The sequence below is a fragment of the Meriones unguiculatus genome, chromosome 1, assembly GCF_030254825.1.
Source record: "Meriones unguiculatus strain TT.TT164.6M chromosome 1, Bangor_MerUng_6.1, whole genome shotgun sequence".
Lineage (NCBI taxonomy): Eukaryota > Metazoa > Chordata > Mammalia > Rodentia > Muridae > Meriones > Meriones unguiculatus.
Window position 1 is genome coordinate 30,558,687 of NC_083349.1, and position 17,740 is coordinate 30,576,426.

The 17,740-nt window shown below is 39.8% G+C and overlaps 1 protein-coding gene across 2 annotated transcripts in view; it reads right to left on the reverse strand.

The window, feature by feature from the left end:
• Zfp91 (ZFP91 zinc finger protein, atypical E3 ubiquitin ligase) overlaps positions 1–17,516 on the reverse strand; it is a 34,952-nt gene extending 17,436 nt beyond the window's left edge. The window contains exons 1-2 of one of the 2 annotated variants that reach the window (XM_021663517.2): positions 16,364–17,516; positions 11,844–11,872 (exon numbers count right to left, since the gene is read on the reverse strand). In XM_021663517.2, the coding sequence (XP_021519192.1) occupies positions 11,844–11,872; positions 16,364–16,722 (388 nt within the window). In that variant the 5' untranslated portion in view covers positions 16,723–17,516. The remainder of the gene's footprint in view (positions 1–11,843; positions 11,873–16,363) is intronic. The other variant, XM_021663518.2, reaches the window with a different exon arrangement.
• Positions 17,517–17,740: the final 224 nt, after the last annotated feature.

Genomic DNA, 17,740 nt, shown 5'->3' on the forward strand with positions numbered 1-17,740 from the left:
ACCCATTTCTAGAATAGTGGTCTGACTGTTATATGGGTGATCAGCTGCTTTTTGAACTGAATCTGAGGTATATTCCATAAGAGGGAATTCATGTTTGGGTAGGGAAAACCTGGTCAAAAACCCTCAGCTGGTAGGAAGCCAGGATATTCTCTAAGAGGGGAAACCTATCACTGTTGATTTCCTAACCAGACATAATGTCACATTGCTTTTATTTATATTTACATGTGCCGACTAGTGCTTTCTCAGCCTTGATTTGATAAGCTTCTTTTTGCAGCGAGTGGTAGGTTAATATAGAGATCCTTAACTGAATAAAGTACTAACATTAAGTGACTTTTGAGTGCTCTGCCCTACCCAGGACATCTACGCTATGTACTACAAGCTCAGGGTACATCATGGAAGGGAGGGAGAATTTAAGAGCCAGAAAATGGGAATCTGTATTGTAAAATGCTATGTCCCGAATCTGACATGGCTGTTGCATTGATAAAAATTACAGTAACTACAGTTATCTGCCTAAGCCTGGGCCCTTCAATGTCTCTTGGAGGCAGTTAATACCTGCTGGGAGGTGACAGCCAAACTGTCCTGTGACTTAGTCACTCAGTAAGATACCCTTGTACCAATGCTCATATAAGCAACTCCAGGCTCCCAGTATTAAAACAGCACTTATCCTAATACTGCTACTCTTCATGAAATAATTTTTTATTGCTAAATGGTATTTGTTTACTAAAAATGGAAAACAGACCCAAGAAATTGATTTATGGAATTCCAGCCATTAGCTTTAAGTTAAATTAAGAAAGTGGCCTCAGAAAGAGAACCTAAACTAGAGGTAGCAAAAAGAATGATAGTTATTACTTAAAAGGATTTTCCTAACAGGAATGGCTTTCTTAGATGCTAAATTTTACTTAGATTCATACCATGATTTAAACTCACCTGTACAGTAACCTCATAGTAAAGTATAGTTCCAGTGTTGTTCTATTTCAGGCTCTGAGACATTGTACACAGGCATATAAACAGTTTTGTATTATCTTATATTTTCTCACATTATTAGGGTGAATTAAATGTAGATTACCTGCCCTTACACAGCACTAGATACTAGCTTAAATATCCAGAGTGCATTTAGCTAGTGAATAAAGGTAGTTTGTATTAGAGGTGAACCCACTTGGACAGCAGGACAGCCTTTAAATAACTTCATGTGAAAACCTTTCTAAAACATAACAAAATTTCTAACTGCATAACTGTAAAATATAGCAAAAGTCAAACAGAACCAACATCTACTTAATAGCCCAACAGAAAAATGACACCTGAGTAAAATGATAGCTCAAAAAAAAAATATGGCTTTCAAACATGTAAATAACAAAACCTCAATTAATTTATAATGACATCAACATGGCAGTGCAATATCATGTCTTACCTATCATTCTGATAATTATAGCGATAACACACTGCATGATCACGGTAAGGCTTCAGGGAAATATGAACCCCAACACTCAGATGTTAGGGTGTTAGTAACAGCAATTCTATTAGACTGTAAGGCCTAAGAATAACAAATGAACAATCCCCCAAGGAAATTCGGAGAAATGATTCCCTGTACTAAAAGAGGAAAAAATACTGCTAAGACAATAATCTTCACAAAACAGATGTGGTCCGAAAATAATTCATATGCAAATGCTAGAGCAGGCAAAACTACTGTAGGGAAAGAACAAAGATGGAAGACTATTTTTCAAAATCCCAAAACCTATTAAATACTACAGGAACCACTTTGGTACTGGAAAAAGACTAAACACAATGAGCCAACAAACTGAACAGAGACCATATCTATAACTCAGATATAAAGCCATCCATCCATCTGCGTACACACACACACACACACACACACACACACACACAGAGTCAACTGATTTTTCAATAAGGCTTTAAGACTGCTGGATGTGTGAATGGACAATCTCTACAACAAATGTTATTGGGAAAACATAATTCAAAGTGGATCATATACTTAAATTTAAGAGCTATTGCTTTGAAAACTCACAGTGAAGGTAGTCTATACAACAAGAGAAAATATTTGTAAATTATGTCTGCTGGAATATTTCAAACATACAAAACTCATTTTTCAATTTAACAAAGCAAAATCTAGAAACATAAGCAAAAGATCTGAACAAATATTTCATTAAAGATAAACAAGCTGAAAACAAAAAGCCACATGGAAAGATACTCAGTATCAGGCATTAATGAATTGCAAATCAAAATCCTGATGAGACCACAATTTCATACTGACTAGGATGGTTACGAAAAAAAAAAAAAAAAAAAAAAAACGGAGAGATGAGAAAGTGAAGAAACTGGAACCCTTGTACAATGCAAGCAGACTTGTAATACTGTGCAGGTAAACCAGAAGATTCTCAAGATTTCAACATAAAATTATGTATGATTGAATGATTCTGCTCCTGCTTCATGATTTGGATGTAATGGGCCTGCCCCACAGCCCAGGCACTCAAAACGAAGTTTTTACATTTGAACAGTATGTGTGCTGGGCCTACAGAAGTGACTGGATCACAAGAGTTCTAACTTCAGTGGATTAATCTTTAGTGGACTATTAGGAAGTGGACCTTCCTCCTGGCTGTCAAGAGAGCAGCTTTCCTTCACTATAATAACAAAGTAGCAGCCTACAGAATGGAAAAAGATTTTTACTGTTTGATAAAGGACTAATATCCAAAATAAATAAATAGCTCAAGAAACTTGTTATCAAAAATCGAAGTAATCCTATCAAAACACCAAAAAATACAATCAAATGAGGTACAAATCTAAGCAGAGAATCCCAACAGAGGAAACTCAAATGGCTGAGAAATACTTAAATGTTCAACATCTTTGGCTATCAGAGAAATGCAAAAACTACTTTTAAGATTCCATTTTATACCTGTCAGAATGGCAATAACACAGGTGACAGCTTATATGGGTGAGGATGTGTAGTAAGAGGAACAGTTCTCCACTGCTGTAGGAGTATGGAAATCAATATGGTGGAATCTCAGAAAAGTGGGACTTGATCTACCTCCAGACCTAGCTTGACTCCCTCTTTAGCATATAGCCCAAGGACTTTGCATTCTACCTACCACAAGGACATTTGCTCAACCATGTTCATTGCTATCCCTTTCTAATAGGAAGAAACCGGAAAGAATCTAGATGTTCCTCAACAGAAAAATGGAATAAGAAAATGTGGTACATTTATACAATGGAGTACTGCAGAGATTAAAAGTATGACACCATAAAATTTGCAGGCAAACTGATGAAAGTAGGGGGATAAAAAAAAAAACATGCTGAGTAGCTAACCAAGATCACAAAAGATAAATATTGTATGACTTCACTTATATGTGGATATTAGCTGTTAAATAAATGATAACCAAGCTACAATCCAAGATCTGGAGAAGTTAGGTCTAGTTGGGGACACATGGATCCTCCTGGAAGAGGTAAATAGATTTTATGGGTGGACTGGGAGTGGGTGATGGTGGATGGGAATGGAAGGATCAGGTAGGGAGGGGGAGGAGAGATGGGGCTGAGGAAAAGAATTCAGGGAGAGACAGCTAGAATTGAGGGCATCTGAGGAGTGGTATGAAAACTGCCTAATATATACAAAGGTGAAACTAATAAAGTCCCCAAATAATGAGGAAGATGGAATCGAAACTAACCATTTCTTATCACCAAAGAAGCTTCCAGTACTGGAACTGGATTATATCCAACTGCACTGTGGGCCAAAGGCGTTCTAAGGAAATCCCCAAACAACCCAAGCTGTTGACAAGACAACAGAATGCTCTCCTTAAACTGACAGCAAGTCCCCCTTGCTGAAGACAACTCCCACACAACTTAGTAAACACTGAGAGGGTGAGGTGGGGCCTACATAGAACCTTCACTTCTATGTTTTAGTGTCTTTGGTATGGGAAGGTACTCTGCAGGCTACCAAAAGAGAAATGTAAACTCCAACCTACCCACAAAACTGATCTGCAATCTGTCCTGCCTGTACAATCATGCTACGGCAATAGTGGCACAAAGCTTGGGGAAGTAACCAACCAATGTCTGATTTGACATTAAGGCCCACCCTACAAGATGGAAACCATACCTAATACTGCTTGGGTGAGTAAAATCCAAAACTAGATAGCTCAAAGATGTAGGATAAAACCAAATACTACTGGTCTTAAAAAAATGCAATATGACTTCTAATGACATTCTACTATACTCATAGATTAGTGCCCCTCTCAGCTATCACTAGAGACACTCCCTCCTGTAGCGTATGTGGACAAATACGGAGACCCACAGCCAGACCTTGAAACTCACGGCTTTAAATAGAATGTTTCCATCAAATCCTTACCCTTAGAGCTCAGGGAACCCTGAGGAAGCAGCAGCAGAAACAGTTTAAGAGCCAGAGAGAATTGGGGGTACCAGGAAAACAAGGCTTTATTAAAAACAAAACAAAACAGAACAAAACCAAAAACAAATAACCAAAGCTCATATGAACTAACAGAAACTGAAGCAGCAAGCACAGGCCTGACATAGATCTACATCAGGTCTTTTGTGTATACATTACAGCTTTCAGTTTAGTATTTTTATGGGACTCCTGAATGTGTGAATGAGTGATTCTCTGATTCTTGTGACTTCTCTTGTGGCTCTTTTACTTTCATGGCTTGCCTTGTCCAACTTTAATGCGATGGTTTTTGTTTTTATCTTATTATATTTTATTTTGTTATGTTTGGATGTTATCTCTTAGAAGGCTGTTCATTTCTAATAAGAGACAGAAAGGGAATGGGTTCGGATGGGAGGGGAGGTAGGGAGGTGCAGAGGAGGGGAAAACTGAAACCAGGATATATTATATGAGGAAAAAAAAATCTACTTCTAGTAAAAGGGGACAAATAACTGTGCCTCACTACAGGCCTAGAAACACAAGACAAATAACAATAGATGTGAACCTTTGAAATAAGAAGCCAAAATCAATCTTTTCTTTTTGTATGTTGTTTTCTCAGGAATTTTATCCTAGCAAAGACATTAATTCACAAGTCAAAATGTGAAAACTGGGCTATAATCAAATGTTTATAGAGAAGTGGCATACTATCACAATTCACAATGCCAAAATGTGCAAATAACCCAAATATCTATCAAACAACAAAAGGTTGTGTATCTATACTACAAGTTACTTTTGTGTCTACTGGTCAAAAATATCTGACAAAAACAAGGAAGGAAAATTTAGACATCTCAGCCCATTATGGGAAGAAGATTCTCACATCAAAGCATGAAGTGAAGAAACAAGAGATTGCAGGTAGAAACTGGGACAGCTTTAAATTTTTGAGGCCTGCTCCTAATAACCTAATTATGCTAGTCAGGCCTCCTAACCCTCAGCCTTCAAGACAGTGTGAAAAGCCGAGGACCAAAAGCTAAAAACGTAATCCTCTAAGTGTCTATGCATACATTCTATGAGTCCATTTAATGTGAAATACCCAGAAAAAGAAAATCTAGATATACAAAGTAGAACTTACCTTTTGGGGTAGGGAATGGAGTCAGGGTGGGAGAGAGGAACAATTGTTCTTAGATGGTTTAGTGGTCCTCTTTGGTGGTAATGGAAACATCTAAACTTAGAGAGGAGTCTATAGTTGTACAATACTGTAAATATACTATTTTTGGCAATGTTCTATTGCTTTACAGAAATGCCAGGATTGCAGCAACACATACAGCATTTAATTGGGGCTGGCTTACATTTACAGGTTTATTTAGTCCATTATTGTCATGATGGGAAGCTTGGTGTCATTCAGGTAGACATGGTGCTGGAGAGGTAGCTCAGAGTTCTACATCAGGATCGGGAAGAGAGCCATTGGGCCTGTTTTGGGCTTCTGAATCCCCAAAGTCCACCCCTAGTGACACACTTCCTCCAACAAAACCAATCCTACTCCAAGAAGGCAACATGTCCTAACCCTTTCAAACAGTGCTGCTACTGATGAGCCTATGGGAGCCATTTTCATTCAAACTACCACAAAATACTGTCAAAGAATTGTATGCTTTACATTATTTATTATGCAATTTCTACAACACACAGAACAGATCTAACAATAGGATACTCACAGTACCATTAATAATCATGATCAGACAGGAAAATAACTACCTACAATAGCAGAGAAATCTAGTGACGAATTATACTGTAAATGTGACATGCTGAGCGACATTATGACTTTTACAGTGGTACTTTCCCTTTTACAAAGCTATCCTAAGGCTGTCATATAATGATATTTGTCTACACATCCACAAGTAGCCACATGCAAGAGAACCTATAACTAGGCAATAGCTGTGCCATATAAGACAGACCATCCTTCCAAAGTTATTCGATTTCACAAATGTCCAATGACTCCCAAAGAAAAACAATTACTCAGCCATCTCAGAAAAATCATATTTTAAGATACAAAATTTAGTGTTTTCTTATGTAACATAATAAACCGATATTAAATTTCCTTACGTCTCAGTGTCTTCACTTCTTAATGAACAATTGGGGGAAAGGAGCTCTAAAATTACATTCAACTACTGATAAACTCTTCAAATTCTGAGAGGTTACATGGATTTAAAAAGGTAACAGAATTAAGGCACTTAAAAAAATAGACACATTTCAACAACATTTTATGGGGCTAAATCTAGACTGTGATAAAGTGCAGCAGTGAGGCACATAAGAAACACATTATGCATTTTAAACCACCCCAGAAAGGCTCAATGTAGTTACAATGCCCTTTCTCAAAATTAGAGTGTAGAGGAAGAATGAAAAGTACAAGTTTTCGTAAGTAGTTTGATATTGGTTTGATTAAGCACCTGGGAGCCTGAGAAGGGAGAATTTACTTTTATTTTTGGGCCAGCCTGGGCAGGAAAAACAGAAAAAGAGATCTCAAAAAAGTTTTGATCATAGAGATCCCAAGCTACCATATGTTTTTATTATTTAAGAGAAATAAAGTCCTCCTCCCAACCTGGGTAGACAAGATATACAACTATTTCTCTTTAAAGACAATAAACTGATCTGTGGAAAAGCTACATTCACATTATTCATTTTTACATTAAGGCAGGGCCTAGAACCATGTAGTGCAAGCTGGGTTCAAACCAATATTCTCTTGCCTGCTGGGAACACTATTACTAGGCTTGCATCAAACTCCTACTTTCAAAAGCTTCCCATCCCACATTTCTTTGAGAGAAAATAAAGACCAACCATCCACGTAATTCTACTTTACATTTTCACACTTTACCAGAAAGAGACGGGATGGGGTGGGGGTGGAGGACGACAAATCTCCCTGTTTAACAGCCTTGGCTGTCCTCAAACTCATAGAGATACAACTGTCAACTGCCTCTGCTGGGATTAAAAGTGTGTATCACCACATAGGGCTTCAAAAAAATTTAAAGAGTATCCAAAAATTTCCTTTGTATGCTATTTAAAAGACTGGTGCCTAGTAGTTTCTGGGTAAATTTGGGACACTAAACAATAAAGATTAAGGTGTAATTAAACATTTGACATTTTTTTTACCTCACTGGTATAGGAAGCTAGAGCTAATGGTCAGTGATTAAATCAACCATAGCTACTCAGTGAAGCTTCCAGAAATCCCCCTCCCAAAAACCAAACAAACCGGGTTGAGTGAACACAGACTTCTGGAGGGTGGTCCCTCAAGACAGAAAGGTTATGGATGCTATTTACCTTTTACTCTCATATTCTTTTGCCCTATGCATCTATATTCTTTGTTCTTTCCTTTATATTCTAATTATATTTCCAAGTTTCATGAATCACTCTAGCAAGTTAATTGGCCTAATGAAAAGAAGGTAGAAAAGTTGGTGAGAAGCACTAGTAGAAAAATAAGGGACTTGATATTGGCATTGGAAGTGGTGAACAATTCTGTGGGAGCAATCTGTGACATGGGAAGCCTCCCCAGGCAGGCTTTATTGGAAGTGGGTATTGGAAGTCATCTAGAGTAGTGGTTCTCAACCTGTGATTTGCGACCCCTTGGAGGAGGTTGTCGACTCTCCCAGGGGTGACAGATTAGGTATCTTGCTTACCAGATATTTATAATTCATAGCAGTAGTAAAACTACAGTTATGAAGTAGCAAAGAAAATGATTTTATAGTTGGTTGTGGGTCACTATAACATGAGGAACTGTTATTTAATAGGTTGCAGCATTAGGAGGTTGAGAACCACTGAATTAGAAAAACCGTAGCTAATATGGGTAAGACCAGCTGCTTGGCATGTGCTAAGAACAAATTTCTATATAGCTGGTTTTATTTGACCTATGTTTTGAGAATAAGATTGTAGTAAGTTTGTTAGTCCTACATTGTCACAACCAGAAATGAGGAAAATTAAAAAGAAAACTAAGATAATTTACAAAATGCGAAGCAAAACAAACAATACCCCTTTCCCAAACCAAAAACCTTTAATCACACAGTTCTGGAGACAGGTAAGTCAAGTACACATCATTTATGAGAGATCATATGGCAAAAGCAAAAGACATAAGCAACTGAGAGGTAAGAAAGGCATAAATATTTTAAGTCATTCATTCTGTCATCCCAGTGATAAGGCGTGTGTGTGTGTGTGTGTGTGTGTGTGCATGCGCGTGCGCGGTTTGTCTATGTGTATAGTCAGGGAATTGGGACCGATTATTATTCTAGAGGCCAAGCTGACTTCAAACTCATAAATCTCCTGCCTCAGCCTCCCAAATCTTTATCACTACATCCGGCTAAAAAGTTAAAATTCTCAGATTATGTTCATATTGTAGTTGCCCAGTTGCTGGCCTGAACACCAATCCAGCCAGATCAGTTGAAGGACTTTAAGTTGAAGGACTTTAAGACTTAAGTTTTGGGAAGAAACTCAATCTCAAGACTGTATCAGAAACCCCAAGTTTCCAACCTAGTTTACATTAAAAACTCTAAAACCAACATGAATTTCTACCCTGCTGGTTGACCTTGAGTTTCTCAAAATTCATTTTAACTGATTAGTAATTATATTTAGTGGTGTAGTAAATGCTTCTGATTTAACCTTGTCTCAGCACCTACTTCAAATACAAATTGAGCTTTATAGTAATAGAGGTAAGGCTCATCTAACCACCAATTTTCATGCCCTACCCCAAGACACGGGTTTCTCTGTGTCCTAGAACTCATTCTGTAGACCAAACTGGCCTCAAACTCAAGAGATTTATCTGCTTCTGCCTTCCAAATGCTGGGGTTAAGGGAGTGTGCCACCACTGCCTGGCAATTTTTTTTATAGCACACTCAAAATGCCTTAAGAGTACAGCCATGAATAAAACCTCCAGAGAAGTCTCTGCAGTCCCACGAAGTTCCAGGACACTCCTGTTCCTAGTCCTCACCAGCGACTGCCTGTTTCTACCTCTACTCTCCCTGACTATGCTAAACCTTGTGTGGGACCCTTACCCATGCCACTACTCTCCAGGGTGTGCGAGTACTAAAAACTCAAACTGTGGTTTTCTGCAGTAGGAAGCAAATCCACTCTGCAAGGAATACATGCACTTGCATGTTACTGCTCTTCTGTCCCAGATGCCAGATAAGCTCAAGAAACTTAGTTATAAGCAAAGCACACACTGTGTGTGCTTTGTGTTTATATTATAAAGCTCCATAAGCTAATCAACATAATTGCCAGTTCACTAATTTACCATTTTTGTGTGAGCATTTAAAATGACTTTAGCAATCTTGAAATGTCTATTATATTATTACTTACTGTGCTAAAGTACAGCAAAATAAAACACTGAAATGTACACTGCAGTCTAAACGAAACTTGTACTCAATTACCTACAGCTCCCCTTGCCCCGCCCTCAGCCTTTGGCAACCACTCTTCTACTTCTGTAACAGTAATTTACAACTCACGTAACATTATAAACACAGCATTTGTCTTTCTATGCCTATGAATGTTCCCTATTTCCACCTGTAAATGACAGTTTCCTTTTTGTGAAAGGCTATGGGGTATTAAATTATATACTATACATTAACTTTTTGTTGTTTATGTTTACTGAAGACAAGGTTTTACTTTGTAGCTCGAGCTGGCCTGGAATTTATGGCAATCCTTCTAAGCTACCCGAGGGTTGGATTTACAAGTATGAGTCATATGTCCACCTACAAACACTAAACAACCCCTCCCCCCAACACCAGTTATAAATACTGATAAACTCAAAATTAAATTGCCAAGTCAAACGTAACTATTGTCACAAAGAATAGGTTGAGTGTTAGTAAGGATATAAAAAAGGAAAACTGCAATATGGATAGAAATGTAAATTAGCAAGCCAATTTGAAAAAATGTTAGGGAAGTTCCTCATAAGACTGAAAGCAGAAGAGGAAACAGTTCAATCAAGAAACTCTAAGTTGCTATCACTGTAAGTAACCAAGTTTTAGGGATGAATTGGTGACTTCACATATTCTTTCGTCAAGTTTCTTTAATTCTTAAAATGTAAAGCTAATTACTGTATAATTTTTGTCTCAAGGTTCTTCTTGTCACTATTTATATAGCAATAGATAATACTGTAAAGAAAACAAGGCTCAAAAAGTGCTAAAGAGACAAAGTTATGAACAAAATCAATAAAAACTAGGTGACCAGCAGACTTGAGGACCAATGAAGTCAGCAGGTGAGCAGACGACAAGTTTCTTCTTTTAAGCTGCTCTGACATTAGACTAATGAAGACATGGAGAAGATCGGAGTTTGAAAACACCTAGACTCAGGAATGAAGTTTTCATCTTTTCCCAGCTGTACAGTTACCCATCATGCTAGCACTTCAAGATTAAAGTACGCAAGCAAAAATCGTCTCCATAAGTAGTTCAAAAAATTTCCCTCAAATCGTCTATTTTTAGCTTTGATTAAAAAGCAACTTTAAAAAACCTCTTTTAGTAAGAACACTCCAGTAGTACTCATTTCCTATCTACATTTTCCCCCACATAGTTAAGATCTCCAAAGTGATTTCTAAGCAAGAAACAGACCTTCCACATTTGGCAGACAGTAACATTTTTCCAAAGAGTAACAAGAATCTTGCTAGAATCTTGTCTTATATACAATACTTTTACCTGGTATTTGAGATATTAACTTTACATTCCAAATATCAGAGAAAAACTCAAGGAAGGAAATTGACAAGTCTCAATTCAAGTTACTGGTTCCTAATCACACTGTCATTCTTTCAAATATTACAAAAAAAAATACAAGTTTTAGATGTGACTTAAACAGTTACAAAGCATACTTTATTAGAAAAAGCTTTTCATGTAAGTTAGATATATAAAAATTCTTATGTATTTGTACATCTATCACACACGCAAAGTTCACAACTAAAGATTAGACAAATACATAATTGGCATAACACAATGGAGGATTTTTTTTAATAGCTCAATTTGGAAATTCAGAACAAAGTCTTATATTTAAAAGTGAACATTAGCTTCCCTTCATAATCCAGATAAGAAAACTACATTCACACATGTATTTCATTTTGCAAACTATAAATAGAAATGACCTAATGATTTTTTTCAATTATTCATCAAGCTATCTTAGCATACTTTTTGCATTCTTCAAACTACTAGTCCACTAGTTTTCAGGATTTGCCTACACTTTACTGTTACTACTATAATTTTTGGCTACTTCTTAAAAAAAATAGCTAGCTTTATAAATTAGAGTGGCTTTTAAATTAAAATCCATTACTGAGTTTCCAAATCCAAAGACACTGTATTGTCCAATACTGCTTGCAGTCATCTAAACAAATTCTAACTTCTACGGCATAAGGTTCCCTTTGAATGGAACAGCACTGAATAATCAGTGCCCTTTCTATTAGATTACAAGACAGTACTTTCTACACACGAAAGAGAAGAATGAATCTTACCTTTATCAGTTGTTATTTTTTCTACACACCTGAAAGAAATAAATCAAGAGTTAAATGAGTAATTTTGTACATTTCCTTAAAACACAAGTATTTGTTTCAGATTCATCTCTAGAATAATACAGAAAACATCTATAGTATGTTTTTCAAAGCAAAGCCTAACTTTCAACAATGGTAGAAATACCCTATCTGTACTATTTCACGTGGCTGCTGATCACTTGAAACAGTAACTGAAACTGAGGAACTCAATATATTGATTAATCAATATTAAAGGTACTATAATCAACAGCACAGAAAGAGAATATCATCTGAAAGAGTTGTTTTTAATCATTAAAAAAAAACAAGGAAAATGTTGCTAATTTTATTAAAAGTAGCTAAGAAAGAAAATGAATGTCCTTATTTTATACACATACAGTAAGACTAAAATGACATTTGAGACCTGCTAGGAGGTAGCAAGGACGGCAAAATCTCAGTAACTCTCATTCACTGTAAATACTGAAGTTTTGTTACACCACTTCCTTCACTTTGTTTCGAACAATCTTCCTAACAAAATTTAATCAATTTTAAGAGTCCTCAAAATTGATCACTAAATCCAATAAAAATTTCTAAAAAGTCAATATATGCTTATACTTCACAAATTAAATGCAAGTAAAAAGCTCAAAAAGTTATAAGCCTACTGACTTAAAAAACAAAGTGACCTCCATGATTTGAATTTGGGATAGCTTCTACGACACGTAACTGGTAGATACAGTATTGTGAATTCCATACCCCTTCCCCAAACACAGAAGTAAACTGGCTTCCTATTTGTCATAAAGATAACACACAGTATCTAGCAGTGAAAGATTGCTAGTAAACATAATTAAAAGATGTTTTGTGAAAGAAAAGCTGTCATTTTGCCTCAGTTTAAAAAAGCTTAGTACCATGATGACTTGACACAAACTTCCCACCTGACACAATAATTGTGAACTATCTTCACTAAAAACACCTGCTGGATGCCTGAAACTGTTCAATGTTTCTACCACCATGCTGACTGCCCCAGGATCCTGACCACTCCGGATTCCAGTGCTGTGCAGTTGAAGCCTTCTAGAAACAAAGAGCCGTGTTTGTCATTTCAGGATATTCACGACCTCATCAATCCTGAACCACAACGCTTCAAAGGAAACACAGCAAGAAAACAACACCTACAGGTTTAATACTTCACTTTTGACACCCCCCCAACACAAACAACAACAAAAAACCCAACTCCACAAAGAAACCTGAACTCCATGTACTACCGATTAAAATAAACTATTTTTTTATGTGTCACTCATCTGTACCTAAAGACTTCTAAAAATAGTTTAAGTCTTAGTTTAAGAAGACGGTGGGATAGCTACATGATCTGTTTTAAGACTCGTCTGTTAAAGAGTTTTAAAATCTGGGATGCAGATATCCAATTTTATACCACAGAATAAAGCAGAATACAGACATTCTGTCTCCTACCCTAGCCTTAATTTGATTTCATTGTTTGCACATGGATATTTTAATTTATTAAAAACAGGAAAGCCAGGCCTTTAATCAAAGCACTTGGGAGGCACAGGATAACTGACTTATCTGTCAGCTGGAGGACAGTATGGTGTACATAGAAGTTCCACGGAAGGGCTACATATAGAGAACCTGTCTTCAAAGAAAGAAACAGAAACCAAAATCAACTAAACACATCAAAACAAAAACAAAAACACCCAAGAAACAACAAGCCAATGGGAAAAAAATTTTATCTTCAACCTTCAACCTATTGTAACACATGTATGGTGAAGCACATCCACATTTGAAATGAGAATCAAACAATGAACTAAATTCTTAAATAACATGAATAAACTGTACAAATTGGATCTATTTGCTATCTAAGGTCTTTGTGTATAATACATCTAGAATTTAACAGATGCCCTCCTGAACATATTAACTGCAATTTTTATTTTCCCGCATTCATATTATGAATTCTCTTAATTCTCAAGCTTCAATGTATAACAACCAAGTTGTCATACAGTCAAGTTTATAAAAGCACAACCTATTATTCTGCTGTAAAACTCCTGCCACAAACTCAAAATATCCACAAGAGGAAATAGCTCTAAAGATGCTAGTGACTTGCTCAAGGTCATTCAGCCAATGGGCAGTACAAACTCAGAAATCAAATATTCAGCCTGAACATCAAGTTCAAGCTTTTCTCCACTATATAATTTGCCTTCCATTAGTAACACAAACTTCAGGTGATCCAAATCTATGTTTTTGATAATTTAAATGATTCTGTATATTTGGGCTATTTCTTTAATTGAAAGAAACAAATACATTTCAAGAGCTGGTTACATAGGATTTTGCAGGGAAAAAGCAAGGTTATGGAAAATGGATGAAAAAGTAACTAGAGAGGGAAAAGGATCTGAAAAGAACAAATAGTTACAATTTTATAATAAATTAAATTTCTCACCTCCCTTTTAAATGTCATTTTATTTGGAAGACATTAAACAAGATCAGAGTTCAGTTCATTCATACTCAAAACTGCATGCCTCATAGGATAAATAGAAAAATGAATTAAAAAACACGTTGTCACAGAACATCTGAAAATCATGTACACAAGTTTAATTAATGGTGCTAATCACTGTTTCCTTCCTCAGCAAGGTCCTTCAAGACAAGGCCAGATCTAGCTTTTTACTGCCTAGGATTAACAGTACTAGCCCTAGTTACTTTTCAAATCAAAACTGCAAAACTGAAATGTGTTGGAATTCTTCTGATTTGCAGGCCACCAAAAAAGTGAAAATTTGCAATAAAAATTAATTTTAAGAGTCTAATAAAACTCGTATAATCTTAAATACATGAACGAGGGTAAAAGGTAAAGATTACTGTAACTATTGATAGTGCTAGATGAGAAGGGACATTAAAGACTGGTCCTTCCTCTTCACAAGGAATACTGTGATAAAAAAAAACAACACAACAAAACAAAACAAAACATGGAAGCAATCACATCATCCAAGATCAACTGTTTCCACAATTATATTGTAGGATTCAAAGGTCCATTAGTACTTCCTACCTAGTAAAATACTATTCTAGGTATAATTTAACTTGATTCAGATGTACTTAACTCTTAAGTGGTAGCTTTATGGAGAACGATACAAAACCATAAAACTTTACAAAACTGACACAAAACACCATTACAAAGTACCCCTGCCTCTGTTAGGCTACCACTGCTCAAAACAGCAAGTTGAATTCAGTAATGTGTAAGACACTGTGTGAAATGGTTCCACAACGTATTTAAGACACACAAACTCAGGTCATAGAGGTTATTCCCCGTGTAACTGCAGATGAACAAACGGAGGGACACACAGTTTCAATAACTTGCCTAAGGAATTTATGTTCAATTGAGATTATTTACATATTTCCAAATTTGTGACATTAAATAAATGAGTTTAAGATTTTAAGCATGAACATTCAGCAGTTACCAGTCTCGATTCAGCTTAAAAATTTGTAACAGGACTTTTATTCTCCACAGAACTACAGTACTAAGTTTTCTTAACTTAAAGAAGTTTAAATCACATTCAAAACCGAAAAGACTCGGATAGCATAATGCCATACACGTGGATTTTTACTCCTGAGGCTTCTTCTGTAACTATTGTAAGTCACAGAGGTAATTCTGGAACAAGCCTGATTTAAAACCTTAAAAGATTTCCTAGGTAAACCAAACCTTGCACTGTCTCTGGTAGGAGCTCGCAGGTTATCTGAAACCGAAATCCCGGGTCTTAGATTTCCTGACTCGTTTCTCATTTGTAAATCCAATGTCACAAAATTCTCTACAGTGAATAGCTAATCTGATGACAACGTGTAACTTATAAACTCTTGTACTTAATTATTTTTTAAGCATTACTCTAATGAGCAATTTAAAATATTTATGCTCCTGGCCATCTGTTAAGGTCCTGTAATTAGTTCAAAGTAGTAATTCAGATCAATCTAATTTTAAGAACAAGTACCCACGTTAAAATATACGCACAAAGAAAAAGTTCAGAGGCTGCTAAAAAGAACTACACTTCTGGTTTAGCTGTATAAAACACAACTGGCACAGTCACGTTTCCACCCTGACGGCAGAAGCGAGCGTGACCATTTCGGAGGGCGAGAAAGGCCCCCTTGTGAGTGGCTCGCGGGCCCGAGAACCTCAACAGGCAAAGCCGCCCCGGGACTAGTGTGGTGCGGTCGACTCCTCACGGGGACGTGATGTAACCCTGGGAGCGAGAGGCTGACAAAGGGGGCGCAGGGGCCGGGGCGCGGGCCGAGCAGGCGGGGGGCGGAGGGTGCGTGCGGCCGGCGCTGGCTGACCCCGGGCGTGGGCCGGCGGCTGCGGGGCAGCGGGCGCCGGGGCGGCCGGCGGCGTGACATCTGGCGTGCCGAGCCGGCAGGGGGCAGAGCAAGCGGGGCGTCACGTGGAGCGGGCGCTACGGGAGCCGGGAGGGGAGTGCGAGCGCTGGAGGGGGGTCTTCCCCAACGCCTCAAAGACGGTTACTCACTGGAGTCGCGGACTCTTCTTGCCCTGAGCAGGAGACGGGGGCTTCGCGGCCGCGGGCTGCTGCCCGAGGGCGTCGGGAGGCCTGTGGCTGGGGCTGCTCCTGCGCCGGCGGGGGTACTCGGCCTTCCTCCGGCGGGACACAGCGGCGGCGGCGGCCGCAGCGGCCCGGCCTCGGTCCCGACCTCCCCTCAGCACGCGGCTGCTCGCGGTCCCCGCAGGCGCCGCCGCCACCGCCGCCGCAGCCGCCGCCGCCGCCACGCCGGGCCGGGGCTCGTCCGAAGCCGCGTCGGCCGCCGCTGACTGGCCCCCTTCCTGGTCCTGCTGCTCCGGGGATCGCGGCTCCTCCGTCTCCCCCGGCATCGGGGCTCGTCCGTCCCCCACCCCTGCGTCCCGGGCGGTGGAGGCGGCGGCGCCCGCGGCGCGGCTCCCCCCGCCCCCCTCGGCTCCCGGAGCGTCCGGCTCCCTCACTCCGGAGCGCCTCTCTTCCCCCCCCCGCCCCTCCGCCCGCTCCGAGCGCGGCCCCCCCCCGCCCCCTGCCACTCAAGCCCGCGACGGCCGGAGGCGCGCAAGCGCGCGCCCGTACGGACGCGCAGCGGGCCAATGGGGGACGAGGGCCGGCTCCCCGGCCCCGCCTCTCGCGGCCTCACACGCAGCCGCGCGCCCAGAGCCCGCCCCCGCCCCTCCCGTCAACCAATCAGGAAACGGCTCCGAGGGAGAGCGCGAGGTTTCCTTCCCCGCGCACCCGTTCTCACCGTTAAACGGCTGCGTCTCGCGACAACCGCAAAGTGACCTTTTTTCTCCCCCCCCCCCTTGAGGAGTTCAGCTCAAGCTAGGGGCAGTGGGCGGGCCGGGGCGGGCTAGCCCGGCGAGAGGGACAAAACACACCTTTCCCAGCCTCGCGCGAACCCCCCGCCGGCTGCGCGCGCACCTGCCTCCCCGAGGCGCCGCGGCTCCCTCGAGGGGTCTGACTGGCCTAAGAAGTGGCCTGGACGGTATCCCGCCTCCACCCGGACCCCCACCTTCCTGCTCTGTCCTTCCTGTCCCTAGCACCGCCAGCTCTCGAGGGGAGAAGGGGTAAATTATTTGGGTTGCCACTTCTCCTTTAAGAAAAAAAAAACCCCGTCCGTTGCCGGATGAAAGTCTCGAAAAAAATGGCGGCGACAGGCTAGAGGCGGGGCTGAGGGGACGGCGCGGGGTGCTCCTGACGCGCATGCGCGGGGCCAGCCTAGCCAAGGGCATCCTGGGAGACAAAGTCCTCCTTTAGTGTGTGGGAAACTAGGGGCCGAGGGGAGCCTGGGAGTTTTTTTTTTTTTTTTTTTTTTTTTTTTTTGACTGATTGACCACGGGAAATGTAGTTTTCTAGCCACTGGCCGAGTTT